The 19336-nt window shown below is 36.9% G+C and overlaps 1 protein-coding gene across 1 annotated transcript in view; it reads right to left on the bottom strand.

Moving 5' to 3' along the window:
- ST18 (ST18 C2H2C-type zinc finger transcription factor) overlaps positions 1-19336 on the bottom strand; it is a 118802-nt gene that overhangs the window by 58126 nt on the left and 41340 nt on the right. Inside the window, exons 6-8 of the mRNA XM_036264100.1 lie at positions 10246-10445; positions 3207-3588; positions 2797-3119 (exon numbers count right to left, since the gene is read on the bottom strand). Coding sequence (XP_036119993.1) covers positions 2797-3119; positions 3207-3588; positions 10246-10445 — 905 coding nt within the window. The remainder of the gene's footprint in view (positions 1-2796; positions 3120-3206; positions 3589-10245; positions 10446-19336) is intronic.

The following is a 19336-nucleotide window of genomic DNA, read 5'->3' on the forward strand; positions in this document are numbered from 1 at the left end:
AAGAATATACTCTTTTTTCTGTACGAGATAAAGGGGCTTATTAAGAGCTTTGACATGTTCCGTGATTTTTATAGATATAGATTTTATTTAATCCAAAAATGTTGCCCAATTTCCAGTTGATTTGGGCATGCACTATCTGTAGACCACTAGTCAAATTCCTTGAAGTTTGATTAGAGTGGAATTAGGAGGGTTTACACCATATGAAAGTGAACTAGAAAAAAAGGAGAAGCAGTGTGTATTTCGGTGCCTTTCCTCTCTTGGATCTCATCCAGGTGAGGCTACATTTCTAAACCATACTGAAAGGTTTGGCGTCAAGTGTTTCTCCTCCTTGCCACACTATTTGTCTACAGGAAGCCAGAGAGGGTGTGGGAGATAAGGCAGGGCTGGCACCTGACCAGGTGTGGTCCACTGACAGTCCATCATGCACCTTTGTCTGCAAAGCTCCTCTCTGTGGCTGAAACAAAGATGCTGATGAAATGCTCTATAGGGCAGAACCTGTTCGCCGGATAAGAAGCCAGAGCTCCTGTGACTCTCAGACCTGGCTCCTTTTACTTTTTGTGTGAAAGGCTGCAGAATGACCTTACACCCTGAAGACCTTATATCCTGGTTTGACTGGGACTGTCCTATTCACACCTGATACACCTGTGCGATTGTGCACCTCACTTCCCTTCACTCTAGAAAGCTGTACAATAAATTGTATGATGATTCTACTTATATTTTGACTTAAAGTCTCACTAGATGCTTAGTAGCAACAGGATGGTCAAACTTTTTAAATTTTAGAATTGCTGACTCATCTGAAGTCTTGGGTAAAATGATATTTTAGAATCTTCCTCTTTTCTCCTTAATAGCAGTCACATGCCCATGGTCTGTAGAAAATTAGGATGATATTTTGAAGAGTATGGCTATCATTTGGGAAAAGTGTTGACTTAGAAGTATAGAATTTATGCCATAGAGCAAAGCACCTCTTACGCTGCTGGCTCCCAAATCTGGAAAAAGGATCAGGAAAGTGAATACTTAATTTGGACTCTGTAGGCATTCTCTAGATTGAACCTCGTTTCTCTGAGTTTCAGTCTTTTTTCCCTTCTGTTATATGCTAATCTGGTCTGGCTCTCCTTGCATACATGTTTAAGGAAGCGCCATTTTCTATGAAATAAGATACACTATTGACTCAGGCAGCACATTAGACATTCAGTAAATCTCAACATGACCCACATTTGCAAGCACAGATTTTGGTGCCTTGTTAATTTTTGAAAACAAAAATAGTTTCAAAAGTTCTACAAAATTGACAAAGGATCGTCAAGTATTTCAAGCTAAAGCAAAATAATTAAAATTTCTCTGAATTCTGGATTTTGTTGGCAGGAAGATTCCATCAACTGTAAGATGAAACATTATTTTGTGTGCTAGTAAGAACAAAAAAACTATTGAAATTAAATTATGGCACATTCTTTGATTTCAGATATATTGAACTAGGAAACTATGTATCTTAGGATAAATGAAATATAGTATATTAGATATTATGGGTTGGGGGAATTTGAAGTAAATTTCATTTTTTTTTCTAATTTTGAAGTTTATTAAAAAGTAAAACAAATAAACAAGAAAACCAAACAGTGAGTCCAACAGTTGCATATTAGTGGAGTACACAGAGCTAAATACAGTGTCCTACCCGAAACCACACACTAGACATCCCAACTCTGGCTGTATGTTTGCATAGTGTGATCTTGTTCCTCACGACATGATATTATTTTATTCTTTTTTGTGTTTTCAGCTCTGAGCTGCAAGGCAATATCTAATAAGATTATAGGTGAGTACTAAAATGGACTTAAAATGACAAAACATGTCATTCATTTCTGCATAAATATAAGCAACTAGAACATCTAAATATTCTAATAAGCACAACCTTGGGGCCACCACCTTGATTTTCCCTGATTCTGTAGTTATCAGACTAGGTGTCCAGAACCACTTGACAAACTTGCTTAAAAAAGGTCAAGTTCTGGAGCAGTGCGTCTGATGAGACCCTGGAGAAATCCACCTTAAGCAAGCTTTCTAGGCACTTAAGTACCACCATTTGGGAAACTCCACTTGACTGTAAAAATCCTCCTCAGGCCCACCTGGTACAAGGCTGGGGGTAAAATAGGGGATGGGATTATTCTTATGGGAGAGCAGACACAATTTCCCTAAAGTCTGAGGAACAGTTTTAAGCATATTTACTCTCTCATTCAAGCTTGGCCCAGATTTCTGTGGACCCTTAGTTAGAGAGCTTGTAAAAGGCATAGGCTTATAAAAGCATTAATAGCCAGTTTTATCCTAAGAAGGATCAGATAGATCATCCCGCCTGACTTACAAATAGTTTGACATTATTTTGAAGCTTAAAGACTGCCAGATGATCCCAGAAAGAGGGTGGGGAAGAAAAAATATATTTCTAAAATGGATTGATGAATATGATGATTTCAAATCCAATAAGTACTAATGTATTTCTAATGCCCCAAAAAGTACTTTTAAAAAAGTACTGTACCCTTTAAAAAAGCAATCTAATTAAAAGAAAGAGGCAATGATCCTTTTATTGTGTGTTATTGTGTGTAGAAACATGGCAAAACTGGCGGAGCTTGATCTGAGCACAAGTTAGGGAGTAGAAAAACAAAAAGAAATGGCTTATTTTAAAATATAAACTAGTTTTTAAATTGTGTTAAGTTGTTAAAAAAAAAAAGCTATCTGGAAGAAGTAACCAAATTATACTAATTTTTTTTTCCGACCCTAAAGCAATTTTATTTCTAAAATAAATGAGAAAACATGTCTTACGTTTATTGTTAAAGATTTGTCTTCCACCCATGTCAATAACTTTGGTTTGTCTCCTTTCCCCTGCTAGGTGCTCCAGCAGAAACCTGTCCAGCTCCTTGTAGGTGTTATGGAACACACAGCCGGGCTCGGCCTGCAGAGCAATGGCCTGCTCCAGCAAACTCAAGTTTCCCTTCGTCTTCTCCAGGTCCACAGACTCTTCTGTCATCACTGCCAGGCACCGGTTATCGTCTTCCTCAGCCCCAGGGAACGAGGCCTGGGCTTTGCCATCCAGTGGTTCTGTGTGAGCACTCTGTGGGTCTCTCCCCTGTGTTTCAGAATCACACCTATTTTCACAAGAGATAAATTTGTCAGCTTCAGTTTTTATTTCAGTAACTTCCAATATGTCTTTCCTATTATCCACTAAAATATACTTTGGGACTCTATATGGTTTGGTTTCTTCTGAGAAGTTGGAGCCACTGTCCCAACCATTCTCTGCACTTTCAGGGTTACTCTCATTGTCGTCGGAGGAAGAGAATCTTAGCTGGGAGTCGTTGATTTTGTCTTTCCCATCATCGGAATGAATCATAAAGCACTCATCCACTTCATCACTCTCCGCTTTTAGAGACTGGATGCCACTGTCATTTAAGTTTTCATTTATAGTCTGAACAGGTGCATTTTTTTCTAATTTCCCCAAGTGCATTAAAGATTTGACCACAAACTCTTGGTAACAGTCGTATCTGTCTTCCTTCCCATTGGAGTTTTCCTGTGCTGTTGAATGAAGACTCTCATCCATAGGTTTTATCATGGTTTCTTCTACGGAAACAAACACACACCAATATTTGAAAAGCAAGAACAAAAATAGTTTAAGAAAAATAGTGTTAAAATCATTTAACTATATTTAATAATTTAAAATTATTTTCAAATATTTTAAGAAAATATATATAATACGTGAAATATGTGAATATGTAGGCTCTACTCATTTTAAAAAATTAGGAAAAAAACATATCTTCTTAAAACAAACAAAATAAAACAAAACTTAGACCTTTATATTCTGAGAATTATCTTTAAAAAAAATGAGCTGTTGGAATTTTCAGTATACCAAGAAGTGCTTCTAGGGTACTGAAGTAGATACATAACAGTTACAGAGTGCTGAATGTAAGTTATTGTTACCTATTATATTTGCAAATCTTATCCACCTAGCAGGAAATCAAATATACACAATGCTGTGCATTATAAAGGAAATATTCATCAGAGTTCTCTGCTAGCATGGCAATATATGTTCAAAGCTTAGTTGGTTTAAGTTTTTTACCTTCATAGTTTTTCAAACACACTTTCAGATTTTATGGAATTTTAGTTAAAATACAAAATATATCTACATAATGATAACTTAAAAAGTTCTGAAGCTTTCAAGATGTCCTGACCACTTTGGTTTGTTTCCTTTTCCCTGCCATACAAAAATTTCACGTGGAAATAGAAGCAAATGGGAAAATTAGCATGATCAAATAATATATTACACAGTAGCACATTTTTTGGTCTGGTATTTTGCGCATTTGTGTAGAAAGGAAATGAGGCAAGAGATGGGGATGGATGGAGGATGTTGAACATTGACTAGTTGTTCGCGGTACAGGACCTACTGGAGTCTTGACAGTCAAGAAGCCCCTTGACTGAGAACAGTTCCCAAGTGTTAGTCTGTCTAGGACAGTTCATTGGATCTCTATTGTCCCAGTGCAGCTGGTAACATCACCCCCTTTCATTCTCAGCAATGGCCCAGTTGGGGTGACAAGATTTTGTGTATCTGAGTGTGTGTTCCAGTGCAAACAACCAATTAAGGGTCCAGATTCTCTGGTAACCTAACCCTTGCCCAGCTTAAGGTGTACTCTGGGGAGCCTGGCACCCAGCACACCCCAGGCTGTGAAATGCACCAGACAACCCAGCAATGCTCCCTTTAGTGAATACTATGACAAAAAAGAAGAAGGAGGAGGAGGTGGTGGTGGTGGTGGTGGTGGAGGAGGAGGAGGAGGAGAAGGAAGAGGAAGAGGTGGAGGAGGACCATTTCTGTGTCTCAAAAGAAAGGGTGGAGGATGGGATTCACAAATAATAAGCCACCTTAAAGACTGCTAAAGACACCAAGGGAAGTGCATTCTGCGTCAATAAGCACCTTTGGAGGAAGAAAAGCACAGCCATCCAACGTGAGGGCTGTGGGAGAGGGCATCTGTGCAGGAGACAATGAGCCTTTTTTTTTTGTCTCATTTAATTTTTTTATAAACATTGTCTCTGACAAGGACACTCAAAAATACATCTCCATCATCTTCCTTTCTGGTAATTATCTCCCTAAATCAACACTGGACTGCCAGGATCAAGTAAATATTGCCATAGTAACTAAAAGCATTTTTGGATGAAGGGAAGAATTTAGTCACAACACTAGCCCCTTTAAATAATGCTGATTATAGGGTGCAGTCTTTTGTTGGGATCTATTCAACATAAACTGAAAAATTTAACATTTTACTTCCTAGAAAAGAGGCTGGATAAACAAGCATATAATATTTGATAGGATGGTCTATCCTCTCCTGAATTCATATCAGAGGAACTCCAGGTTTAAATAATATATTAAACATAGTCTAAAATGCAAATGAAGTTTTTCTCAATATCACGGTTGGTGATTAAGAGAAAGTGTAAAGGGTTATGATAATTTTAAAGTATTATGAACTACAGAAAACAAATAAAAAGCATTTTCAGTGAATATGCTCAATTCATTGAACTATTCTCTCACTCCACTTAACTACCCACATGTGTACAATAATGATTTATAGACATTATACCTAATTATGCATATTTGGGCTGTGGTAGAGTGCTAACAAAAGCTCTAGAAAGCAACAATTACCTCTGTTGCTTAGCTACATAGTTTAAAATATTCCTATTAAGTGCAGATCACCAGAGAGGCGGGAGTGACAAAAATGCACGTGTGCACGACAATGCACTTCACTGTGCTGCTGCCAACTGCCAGCATTTTGGGTCATTTCCAGTTTACATAATTGCTTGGTTCAACTGTTTGTTATATGCTAAAAGAAAATATTTATTAATTATTCTTCAGAAAAAGAGGAGTCCTGCCGAAAGCCATGCCTACGTGCACTGCACACGGCAGTTTCCAGGACGGTCTGCAAACCTGCAAACCAACTTTCTGTGTATGTCTCTCTCCCCGGCTTTTGCTGCAAGTACAAGAAAAAAATTGAGTGAGCTTTTTCACCTGACAGATCTGTGACGAGACACTTGTCACTCCTAGCTTTGCAATGGGTTGCCTACTTCTTCACGGTAGTGTGTTTCTATTTTCCCTGGTGGCCTGGTGACTTATTTTGTGCTTTTGCCACTGAAATAACTACAAAAACTCTCCCTTTAAAGTCAGAGGAACCTAGGTTTGAGTGTGGGTTTGGCACTGGTCTCTGTCCAAATTCTGACAGGTCCCTTAACCTTTTTGATCCTGGCGTCCTCACTCATACAGTGAGGCACACTGTAGACCTCCCACAGGAACACATGGAAAGCAGGTGACACCCAACAGGTATTCATAATGGTGGCTCTCTTCCCCCTTCACTAGGTACTATTTTAGATGATAGCAAAGGCAGAGGATACACGAGGCCCTCCACATAAATGAGGTGGGGCTTGTTTTTCATTTAGAATTAACTAGTGAAATTGAACCCTGTGAAGGGGCTCAACTGCAGTGCAAAGAAGGTTCAGCCTGGGTTACCAACCATCACATATACTGTAGCAAAGCTTGTCAGCTGTCCTGGAAAACTAGACAACCCATGCACAATGCAGAGGGAAAATCTCCATGGCTTTGAGGTCCAGGAACAAGGGTCATGTGGTTGGCTCTGCTCCACCTGCCTGTGTGACCTTGAGAAGGCCCATGTCTTCTGAGTCCTGGGTCCTTATGTTTAAAATGAGGATGATCCAATGATCCAATGATTGCATGATCCAATAACATCCTAGGACAATAAACTGACATGTTCCTGGCATGGTGTTCAATTCTTTATTTTGTTTAATCTTCACAATAACTACAAGAAAGGCATTTCAAAAATCACTTTCCAGAAAGGAAACTAGGGTTCTAAAGAGCTAAGGGCTTGCTCACAATCACACAGCTAGCCAATGGGGGGCTGAGATCCAGAACCAGGGCCACGTGGCTCCCAGCCCCTCGCCCGTCCCTCTGTAACAGCTACCCCTCCATCCCACAGCCTAGGAGTGTCATGTAGCATGTTTGATGTTTACAAAACACAGCAAACTTTAGAAGAAACTGTTCAGGATACTAGTAGCCTATTATTTTCCCAGATTTGAACATTTTCAAGAATGAATTTATAGAAAGATATTAGAATACCATTGACAGCTAACTTGCAATGAATAAACAAAGACCCCCCCAAAAGCTAATACAATAATAAAACAAAGACTAGCAAATAGCCTCACCTCTACTTTCTCAATATCAAAACGATATAAGTCAGGAAATTCCTCAGGTCCATTCCTTGAGCAGCCAGAGATTTGGACAGTTACCAAGGACAGCAGCCCTTCCTCAGTCATGAGTGATGTGGTTACGGTTGAAGGGACACTTTAATAAATGTTTTTGCCTGATATGTAAAAGGTCACATTTGTTTATTTGCTTTAAAACAAACTCTCTACTCTGAGGTACTGGGAAACCCACAAGGTCTATATCACGGACTCTTGCAGCTACAGAAGCTGTTCTGTGTCAAAACAATTTCAAAGCAATCCTCTGAAATCACAACATATTTTGAGTTTGACTTCTTTAGTATAACTTGATTTTGTTATGACGTTTTTGTTCTTTTTCTATAACTATCGAAATTATTTGTATGGGTAGATTAGTTTTCAAGGCCTCCTTAATATGTAAATTTTGCTGGGAACAAAAGTCTTAGAAAAATAAATTTGTCTTTCAAAGTTCTATAATTGCAGTGGTTTGCCTCTTATTTGCTACTTACTGAGAGATAATGTGTGTTAAAAGTCTTATCTCAGCCCCTTGCACTGCTATAACTGTGACATTTCCTGGAATCAGGAGCATGTGGCTATAACCTGGGGATTCCACAGGGGGTTAATCTCACTTCAAGGTCACCCTTCTCTTCTTTGTCTGCATGGGAAGGCCTGTGCTTCTCCAAACAACTGGAGTCTTCTCTGCCTCAGTGAAGGCGCATCTGCACGGCTGTGTCCATGGCCCTTGAGCCCACCTGCAGCCCTTTGAAAGACAGCCAGTTGAGGGTACTGGGTGTAGTTTTGCCATTAAATGGATACAAGCTCATTATCTGAGCTGTAATAAGCACTCTACCCCCTCTTCCATACCGGAACTGTCCACTGAAGACACAACTGGGCACACACCTGGCCAGATAAAGATCTTGGAGTACCAACAGTAAATGAGACAGGGATGGAAAGTCCTTACTTGGGCACCGACTTAGCTCTCCTTCCTTCTGGAGGGTGGGGGATAACTTGCTCAAAGGACTCAAGACAGACAACTTAGAGTTTTGCTCTTTTGACCAGAGATAGGAGCATCTGTGACCTGTCATTTCTGGAAATGTTGATTTAATGTTGCAGAAACTTTGCCCAGTCTGCTTTCTGAAGGTAGTCAGAGCTTGGGGAGAATTAGATTATGAAGCATGGTTAGCTGGGAAATAATTATTTTGCTTATTCTTCAATTGTTTCCTAATTATGTCCTTTTCAACATTTACAAGCTGCATTACCTTAAGCATTAAATCTCCTTGGTCCTTAATGACCATATCTGTACAAGTATGTCCATATCATACATGGGTAGATTAAGTGATATAATTTATGTGCCAAAATATGTTAAAAATTCAAAAATAATGGCCTCTACTGCTAGAATTTCAGCATATTTATTGTGATTAGTAGTGGTTCTAGTACTAAATATAAAAGATAGGTAATATTTGTGAACCTACAAATAGATGTCCATTAGTGCTTATGACTGAAATTTTAACTGAGTATATTTTTACAGTATATTTTCTTGGTTAATACAATGATCATCTATAATGATCACACGACTATAATGGAGTCGGTGGGCAGATATAGTCCAAGTCTAACCACAATGATTCAAGGACTTTCTAGATTCAATCTGCAATTTTCATGAATCAACAAAAATGTAACCAGCTTAAGGAAACAAAAAAGTCAAAGATGGTTATAATTTACAGATGAGCCATAAGGCTTTAAGCCATATGTTAAACATAGAAAAGTTGGAAAATGTACTTAAACACTGTCAAATCAGAACACAACTTTGTTTTAAATACAAAATCTCAAATTACTTGCAAAGCAAGATTATTGAAGATCTACTGATTGTGATCTGAGATTTGTGCTCACTCAGTCCACATACTTTTACATCTTTTCTGTTGACACCTATTGATATTATTATAATTCTATATAGAATAGATATTTATAATCTAAAACTTGTTGACTTTGGTATGACACATAATTTTTTTTTCTCAAATAACAATTAAGTTAGTATATTTTGATTCCTATAAAGTCACATTTAGAAAAAATGTGTGTATTTAATAGTACATATGTACACCTAATTTCATTTTCTAATAAGTCAAGCTTTAGGTTTCTATTCAGTTTTTTTTTTTTTTTCAAAAATTTTTTAGATATTTTGCATGTCCCTTAATTTTAGCCTCCTGCAAAAAGTGGTTGGTGATATTCTGACTCCTGGAGGTACTGTGACCCCAGGGACCAATGGGAGTAACTGAACAGGGGAGAAACATCTTAAAATTGTAACTATACATAACAGCATCCAAACTGCATTTAATGAGTGAGTGAGGAATTGAATTCATGAATCATAATGTGTGCTTATAGGTAAATTAGAATATTTATTTTGGAAATAATGGGTACAGTGATACATTTTCTATATCATTGCCCTACTGAAGGAGATACTAGGCTGCTATCTTTATGTCCCGTCTGCACTCCATTGCTATAAATATTTATTTTAAAACTGTTGAAAATATTAAGGTCACACTCCACCTGTATTGGCCCATGTTGTTATCATCAATTATATTTTGAGGGTTAAATAATATTATATATGTTTATAAAACAAAATAAATGTTTAATTCGTGTATGTTATACCTTAAATATTTTAAAGCTTAAATATGTCCTCTTATTTTGAAAGGTTCTTTCAGGCAGTAGATAGCCACCGTATTTGGGAGTCAAGGTATTCTTCAACTTTAAGGGTTAATATCTTTTATATTCTTCAAAAAGAGGCACAGTTTAACCTTGCACTTTGAAACTGGACCCAGGGCAAGAACTCTCTGGTACTTATTTTAGACATACCATACAGATAAAAATCAGCCCTAAAAAATGGATTCTGAGTGAAATAAATGTTTAATTTTGCTTCCAGATTGGAACACACAAGCTGTATGTGTTTTGCATAAGCTAAGACTCAGTCTTTGGTACCTGAGAGTAGATAAAGTTTGGACCACTCCTTGCTACCTGTGGTAGTCTGAGCATTGGTCTCCACGAAGCCATCGTCTTCCCTGGCCTGGGGCCTGGCGTCCTGCCCTTCCGTGCCGTTCATGTGTGGGCTGTAGTGCCTGGGCTTCATCAACAGGGACTTTCTCTTGTTGACAGGGACACCCGAGGCCTGCTCTTCAGTTCTCCTCTTCTTCGTCATGGAGCAATCGTATGCAGCACTATAGTGATTGAGGCAAATTAAGAACATGGTAAGACAGTTTATTGCCATTTGCCATTTGACTTTCATGACGTATAACCCAAAGTCTGTGAAAACTTGGAACTAAAAGTTTAGGGTTTGTTATTGGCATGAACAAAAGCAGTCCATCCATTAAATCAATTGTGGATTCTATTTCACTGCCCATCAGATGAGTTAAAAAAAAATTCATCCTTAATTCTGAGTAAACACATGTTAATCTCTGTGTTGCGTGGCACTACACTAAATACCCAGGAAAGGATGAAACAAGATTTGCACTGGTTTGCTAATCCTAAGAAACAGCTAATGTGAAAGATATACCACTGGATACAAAAATCATGTCCAGTATGGATAAATTGCAAGGTTTTTCAATAGTTGTTTGCAACCCAAACTGCTTATCTCTGCCACAGTTGCACCTCAAACTTGAGATGCCACATCCTGAACTTTGACTTGAAAGAAAGGAGCATAAAGGGGGGCGCAGTTATGAACATTTAACCAACCTATCTCTAGAACCACCCCACCCCCTTAAAAAGGAAAAAGATGCTACATGGCATTCTATTTTTTTATTCTCACATATTTGGCACACAGAACAAACACATAAAAGGAGAAGAAAAAGATTGGATTCCACAAAAATGGACAATTTATTCTTACTTCGACTTTCATATCATTTTATTTGAAAATGCTTCTGAGGGTGACCCTTTCAAAATAGCTTTCCTACATACAGCTCACTCACATTCAACGTGGACTACTCTGTGCACTGACGTTAAGACAAACATCCTCTTTGCAAGATCCAGGAAGACCAGAGGGTTTAGCTAACAGTGAGTCTATGAGAAATATTTATTAAATGCTCTAGAAACAAAAATGCAATAGCTTTAGATCTAAATATCCAGAACAGAGAATCCTAGACTCAAAAGCAATATATTACTTATTCCATCACTAAAAAAAAAAAAAAAAAGATTAAGTGCCAGTAATATTACTAAATAAATAAAGGCCTGAAATTGTTCTCTTAGAAACATCAGTGTAAAGATGGTAATCCATTCATGATAATTATTTGATTATAGTCATACATGAATCCTTGAATTTAGAAGAGTAGATTTAAAAACTTCAGAGGAAATAAAAGTGCTATTTCTTCTAGGCAAAAAAAAAAAAAAAAATCTGGAAGGAAAGATCATTCAAGAGGGTTAAAAATCTCTCAAAAATAGATTAAAATAGAAGAATTTAAAATTATTTTGAGGAAGAGAAGAATGTAGTTCCTAAAAAAGCTAATGTGCTTCTGTAAAATGTTTCTTATGAGCCCAAATTTAAAATGACCATGTAAAGAAGGTGGAGCAAAAGATAATAGAACCAGATGGTCATGAAAGCAAACACATGTCTTTATAACAAGCCTGCAGCAAAAAACAACAACAACAACAACAACAACAAAAAAACAAAAAAAAAACCTTACATGGCCTGAACCTACTGATTTGTCAAGGAAAACAGTTTATAACGTGTGGTTATGATATAATGAGAGCAAGCACAGAGACACAGAACTACCCTTACACTTGTATTCTTCGTCAAGGAAATTGACCTGAAGGAAGAGGGACAGAAGAAACAGGGACAGAAGAAACATACCAAAGGGAATAAATTTCCTAGGTATGTAAAAAAGAATTCAAGAAGTTCCCTAAACTACTTAAAGTGTCAAGTGAATTTCCATCAAAGACTCTCAGAATCTCAGAGAACTGCTCGTCATGAGCTAGAGTACTCAGTTGTCTGCCATAGCAAACAGTCCACACTACTGTTCTCTCGATTTGTATAAAAATCTCCAATAGTATACAATTCTAGATCAGAGTGTCTTCAGTTATCTTATAGATCAAGTTTCCCAATGTATAGATGAGTGTCTAAATGTTAAATACATTGGCCAAGTGTAACATGTAATGTGCCCAGGCAGAGATAAATAAGCTTTATAAACAAACAAACAAACAATGCTCAGAAAAAATACAAGACCATTAAACAATTATCTCCAACTAAGAAGGTTTATAGAAAATGAAAGAGAGTCCTAAAAAATGGCATTCAGATATTAAAGTGGTGATGGTGGTGGGGGGGGATTCTAAAAACCAATTTAAGCGTAACAATGGAAAGAGGCTGAGAACATTCATGGAGATGAAGGTTTGCTAGTGCTGGAAACACTGATTAAGGAGACGAAAGAGACGTGGGGTGGTGGGGTGGTTAAAAAGAACTGTTCAGTCAGAAAAGTGTCAATTTTTTCTTTGATGGTTGAGGTGATGAATGACTTGTAAGATCCTTACAAACTTTGTCTTGTTAACCTTATTATCTACATTTACTTATAAAGACAAATTACATTATCCAAATCACATATTCAATAATTGGTGATGCTGGTATTTGAATTCCAGTCCGTGGGTCCCAAGGCTCATGCTCTCTCCTGCATGTTGCCAAGTCAGAACAATGAATTTGGGTAATTTCCATATGCACTTGACAATTGGGTAAAATAGTGCCTGGGTAAACCAGCCACCTCTCTAACTGGAAGGAAGCTGCCTATCACAGGGCGTTGCCTAATGCTTTGGGTGCAGATATATTCGATGTTCGTTAGCTCTGGAGATACTAATGATTTACAGCAATGAAAAACATGTTGCAAAATATAATTAAGGCACCCAAAATGTCCATAGCATGGAGCAGTAGAATGAAACTAATAAGGTGCTATTTAATAGCAATAAAAATAAAGTTTAATATTTGGGTCAAAATAATAAATGTTCAAGGACAAAGAGGAAATATAAGGTTTCATAACAAGTACAAATTTAGCTTAAAATAAATTTATTGTATTTGATACACTGTGTATGAAGTTCCTTAAGTAATATTAGCTGTGTAATCTGTAACAAATAATTAAATTTTTTGGAACACCAAATTCCTTATCTATCAAACAAGAATAACGATTTTTATATCACATGTTATAGATAAAGAGGATAACATCTGTACTGGGAAGGACAAAATAGGTCCAGATAGAACTGTTCTGACTCCCAGATCAGTGCTCTTTGGACTCCATCAACATCAGGCTGATGTCGCCACCATGCAACATTACAACTCACTCCCTGACACACTGTGCAGATTTATGCACGCTTATATGTCCATAAATGCATTTTCCTTTTTTACATATTATTTATATTTACATAAATTACATTAGATTTATACATAGCATTTGCTTTAAATCTCACACTCTGTGCACTTCTCCACTGCAAAGCAGCCATGGCCCAGGCAGCATTCAGAACTAAAATGAAAGGCTTTATAATAAATATTACCCTTTGTGTCTGCATGGAAAATGGTCCCTTTCCCTAGTTTTCCCCGAGGGCACACTATTTTGGCTTTATTGTGACACTTCACTGTGACACTGCGATGAGGGAAAGCCATGCTTTACATGTCACTGAAAGAAATGCCACAAAATGCTAACATATCTTCTCAAGGTTGCCAGAAATAATTTCCACTGGGTTGTGTTTTCCCATCTGCAGAGCTCTGAAATGTTAAGGAAATAAATGAGCTCTATTATCTATATTTTTCGAGTAGATGAGCAAGAAAGAGAAAAAATACCCCTGCATTTATTGTTCTATTCAATCAAACTGTTGCTTTAAACATCCAGAGTCCTCCAGGGAACTTTATCAATGTACCAAATACCTTTTAATGCCATATTTCAAATCTGTGGTTTTGACTTTATTAAAATATCTTTAAAATATCTGGATTTTTACCCAAGAAAAATGTTTGGTTACATATTTGAGAAATGCTTCCATTTAGAAACTCAAATTCTAATTTGAAATGGTATTCCCTTTGATGACAACACATGACTGAAATTTTATTTAACAAATGATTGAGGATAAGAAAAATTAGATAACATTAATAATAAACTCCGTGCTGGAAGTATCTTTAGAAGTCAAATTCATTAACTTTTCAGGTTTCAGAAAAGAGTACAACAAATTAGGGAACTATAAACCTTAACATCTGTCCAATAAGCACAGGGCTCCAGAACGGTTTTTCAGTTTATTTTCCACAGTAATAAATTCTCAGTGCAAGTTACCAGATGATATGTAACACATTTAAAACTGTAGCTTCAGCAATAGATATATTCTGACAACATTTTCCCGAAAGAATATAACAGAAACATCATTTGGAAGTTATTAATCCCTGAGTCTAAAGAAACTATTTATGTGCTCCAATATTTCCATGGAAATTACATAGTGGGCATTTCTTCTGATTTCTTCTAATTAGGCAGAATACTACAGACATGTGGAAAGGGACCAGAAGGTATGAATTAGAATTAAACAGAAAATAAAAAGGTATATGATGATTGAAAAAGAAAAGCTTAAACTATTACTTTTTCAGAGATATGATTGTGTTTGAGGAAAACCCAAAGAATCTACAGACAAAACATTAAAATAAGGAGGTAACTTTAGAAGGTCACGGTAGAAAATTATCTGAATTTCTATAAATTAGCAATAAAATAATTTTAAAAATAATTAAAAAACAAGATCATTTATACTACATAAAAATAAAAAATTCCTAGGAATAAATATTAAAAAATGTGTAAAATGTATACAAAACATATAACATGGAGAAAAAGACAAATAAATGGAGAAATAGAAAATGTCTATAGAATAAAACACTTAGTATTGTAAAATTTTAATCCCCCCAAATTATCTATTAGATTGAATGCAGTCCCCCCAAAATTCCAAGAATAATTTTTTTTAGAAGTTAACAAGTTAATTCTAAAATTTATATGAAAATGAAAAGATCCAAAAATAGCAAAGATCATCTCAAAGAAGAACAAAGTTGAAAGACTTAGAGTCTTGGATGTCAAAGCTTATCATAAATCTGTGGTACTTTAAGATAGGGTGTTATTGGAGCAAGCGTCAACAAATAGACCAATGAAATAGACTAGAGAGAGGTTTCCTCTATTGGGTCCAGAAACAGACTCACACATATGTGATCAATTTATGAGAAAGTTGTCATTTGGGAAAGGGTTGTTACTTTAATGAAAGCCCTAGGTCAACTGGATATCTATCTGGACAAAGTCTTGACTTCTACCTTATAGTATATACAACAAATAATTTCAGAAAAATTATGGATTTAAAACATGCACTGTAAAACAATAAATATGATAGGAAAAAATGTGAGATAATATCCTCATTAACTCAGCAAAGATTTCTTAAGCAGTTTATGAAAATCACTAATTTAAAGGAAATGACAAATCAGAATCCATTAAAATTAAAACTTTTATTCACCAAAAGATAACAGTAAGCAGAGATTCCTATCGATATTCTGTTTCTTGATTTGCTTACACAAGTGTGTTTACATCGTGAAGATTCATTGAGCGCTACTTTTATGATATGTACATCTTTCTATTATACCTTTCAAAAACAGTTTTTAAAAGATTAGTAAGAGTAAAAAAGTAAGCTACAGAGTGGGAAAAGTTATTTGTAACTCATGTACATAGAATATATTAAAGAGTCTCGCAAATAAATAAGACAATGACAATCAATGTAAAAAGTGGGCAGAAGATGTGGGCACATCACAGGACAACTGACAAACAAGTGAGGAGCTGCTCAGGCTCTTCCACCTCCAGGGAGATGCAAAAATCTGCTCTGGCCTTTTGGCTAATGAAGTAGGAACCATAAATAGAAGCCTCTGAAACTTCTCCCTTCCCATCACCCAAATAGTAAATCAAAACATTATATTCTAGAAGCAATGGCAGAGATTAGTGCCACCCTTACATTTTAGAAAATGCATAGTTGATGGTCCCTATAATTTTTCCATTAAATTCACAAGTGTGGACCCCAATAAGATTGATCCTAGCGATTAACAGTGGACTACACAAACGTTTTTAAACAAATAATAGTTCTTTCTGCTACACCAAAATATGTGCAGTTTACTTTAGCAGATTAACATGGACTCAAATATATGTTTTGTAGTCACTAACATGGCAAATAATGTTATTTCCCATCTCTATCAGAGAGCAGAACCAGGAGCAGTTTACATTCCAGTGATAAGAAAAAGAGTGTACAGCTATAGTCTTACTGCGGATTGTGCAAGTCTGCTGCTCTCTGTCACAACACAGTCTACAGGGACCTGGATAGCAGGACATACCACAAAACATCACATTGGTAAATTATGTTGATGATCTCATGTTAACAAGAACAGATTAGCAAGAAGTGACATTTTAGAAGCTTTGGCAAGACATCTATTTTCCAGAGGGTGGAAGATAAACCAACAAAGATTTAGAGGCATACCATATCAGTGAAGTTTCAAGGGGTTCAGTGGCCTGGAGCATTCTGGGTGTTTCCATTATAATAAAAGACACATTATTGAATTTACCCTGAGAAGAAAGCACATGCCAGATTGGCATCTTTGGGTTCTGGGGACAACACACTGTACACTTGGGGAATACCACTGCAACCCATAAACGGAGCAACGAGGAAAGTGGCCAGCTTTGAAACAGCTGCTGAGCAGGTCCCGGCTACACTATGGACAGCCTTGCTGGTTGGACATAAAATTTGATAGAGACCATGTTATCTTTGAAGGTATCTATAGTGAAAGGAAAATATGCTAATGGAGTTTATGGCAAGATCTAATGCAAGAATTGCAATACAGACCCAAAGTTTTCTGGAGCAAGTAAATTTGCAGCAAAGAATTCTGCACTACTCAATAACAGCCCTAGTAGAGACAAAATCCCTGACCATCCAGAACTGGTCTTTGTTAGATCTACCAAGTCACTATGTCAAGCAGGCCTACAAATAACCCATCATAAGATAAAAGGTCTAGTATTGGATTGAAGTAAGTCTAAAGGGAACAAGTAAGCTGCATGAGCAGATCCCCATGATATCCACCACTCTGGTGGCAGTACCTCACACTCAACGGCCCCTAATGGACCATACGCAGGGCTCCTGAATATCACATACGAAGGAAGAAAAGGATGAGCTTCATGAGTGGGTTAGCTCAGCATCGGAGTGCAATCTGAAAATACGTGTCAGGCCACCTCTTAAGGGTGGCTCTGAAAGAAACAGAGAAGAAACTTTTCCGGTGGACAGAGGTACAGGGCAAAGCAGGGGTATAACTGGTCTTCCTCACACTTTTTGTAGATTGAATAGTTGCTAAGTTTAGAAAATATATGAATGCATAAGCAAAGTTAATAGCTTAACTAGTCAGGCAGGAACAAGACGAATAGTATAGCTCAAAGATTAGGGACAAGGATATCTGAGGAAAAGGCATGCGAGTGAACATGTGAGAAATGGGATGAAATGTGAAAGTCTTTGTCTTGCATGATGACACTCATCAGAGAGCATAAACCAAGGAAGAAGCATTAAATCACCATTCAGACAGAATGGCCTAGTAAGGAGAAGTCAGCCAGCCTCTGTCTTCAGCTTTCGAATGCTGGCACAATGGAGTCATTAATGGAGTAGCCTTAGTGGCAGGGATTGAGGTACTGAACAGACCCAACAGCATGGGCTACTACTAGGACTGATTTAGCTACTCTCACAGCTCAAGGTTCAATCTGCCAGCAAAAGATAAATGCCACCCTCTCAATATTACACCATCCCTTCAAAAGACCAACCAGCCATTGGATCCTTTTCACTCTGGATGGGGCAGCAATTCAACTTGACTGGAACTTACATATATATTCTGGATATAAATGTGTCTTCCTTGCCTTCAGAGCCTCAGACAGTACCACTACCCAAGGGCTTACAGAAGTTTGTGTTATCAACAAGAAATTCTCCTGTATCTCATTAGACCAAGGGACTCAGTTAGGAAGATCACCTTGAGAACAAAATTATTGGATACACTGTTTATCACACATCCCAGAAATTTCCAACTTGATAGAGTAATAAAATAACCTCTTGAAAGCATAGCTGAGATATTAGCTTGGAGGTGATACCCTGCCAAGATGGGGTACCTTCCTGGGAGGCAATATGCACTCTTTACATATTTAATGCACACAATTTGATGAGTTTGGACATATACATATACCCATGTTACCATCACCACAACCAGGGTAATAAACATATCCATCACCTCCAAACATTTCCTGTTGCTTTTTATGCTGTGCTGTGCAGTGCTGTGTGTGTGTGTGGGGGGTACTTAACATGGTATCTACCCTCTTAACAAAATTTTAAGTGTATAATATCATACTATAGTTAATAATTCATTATTGTCCATTTCAAAAACTAAGCAATATTGATTCTTTTGACTTAAAAGACCAATGGTGGAAAAACCTGTTAGTTTATTTGACAACACAGTGTATTATTTTGACATAAGATTTTCATATTGCTCCAATGGAATATCCATTCAGGGTGAATCTTTATAACTATATATTTTAAAAGCAGAAAAAATTGATATATTTCAGTGACATTTCCAAGGAGCTTGTTATTAGCTTATATAATAAAAAATGTAAAAGTGTGAGATGGTGGCTCTTTGCTAAGAACTCATAATCAACCCACGGAGAGAAAGTAAACATATGAGACAACAGTAACTGACAAGAGAGAATATGCAATTAAGTTTCCAATGAGTGACACAATCTATATGTGAGAAAGTGGGTCAGAAATAAGGTAGACAGGATGTACAGCCCTCTCCTTGGGTTTTAACACAAGCTTCCTTTTAATGATCTCAAATATCACCTACTGAAGTCTAATGTTTTAAAAAAGAAAATGTGATCTTAATAATATGCCTCAGGAAGTAGAGTTTTCAACATTTTCCCACTGTACATTTCACAAAATTAACATTATCCTAAATGCCTAAATAATTTCTGGCAAGAATTTAGGCAATGCGTAGTCATTTCCCCCAGCCATGATGTCACATTTGATGTGATGCTATATTTTGTTGCCCCCCCTTTTTTTTTAAATTTGA

This window comes from Molossus molossus, unplaced genomic scaffold, assembly GCF_014108415.1.
Source record: "Molossus molossus isolate mMolMol1 unplaced genomic scaffold, mMolMol1.p scaffold_m16_p_16, whole genome shotgun sequence".
NCBI classification, from domain to species: Eukaryota; Metazoa; Chordata; class Mammalia; order Chiroptera; family Molossidae; genus Molossus; species Molossus molossus.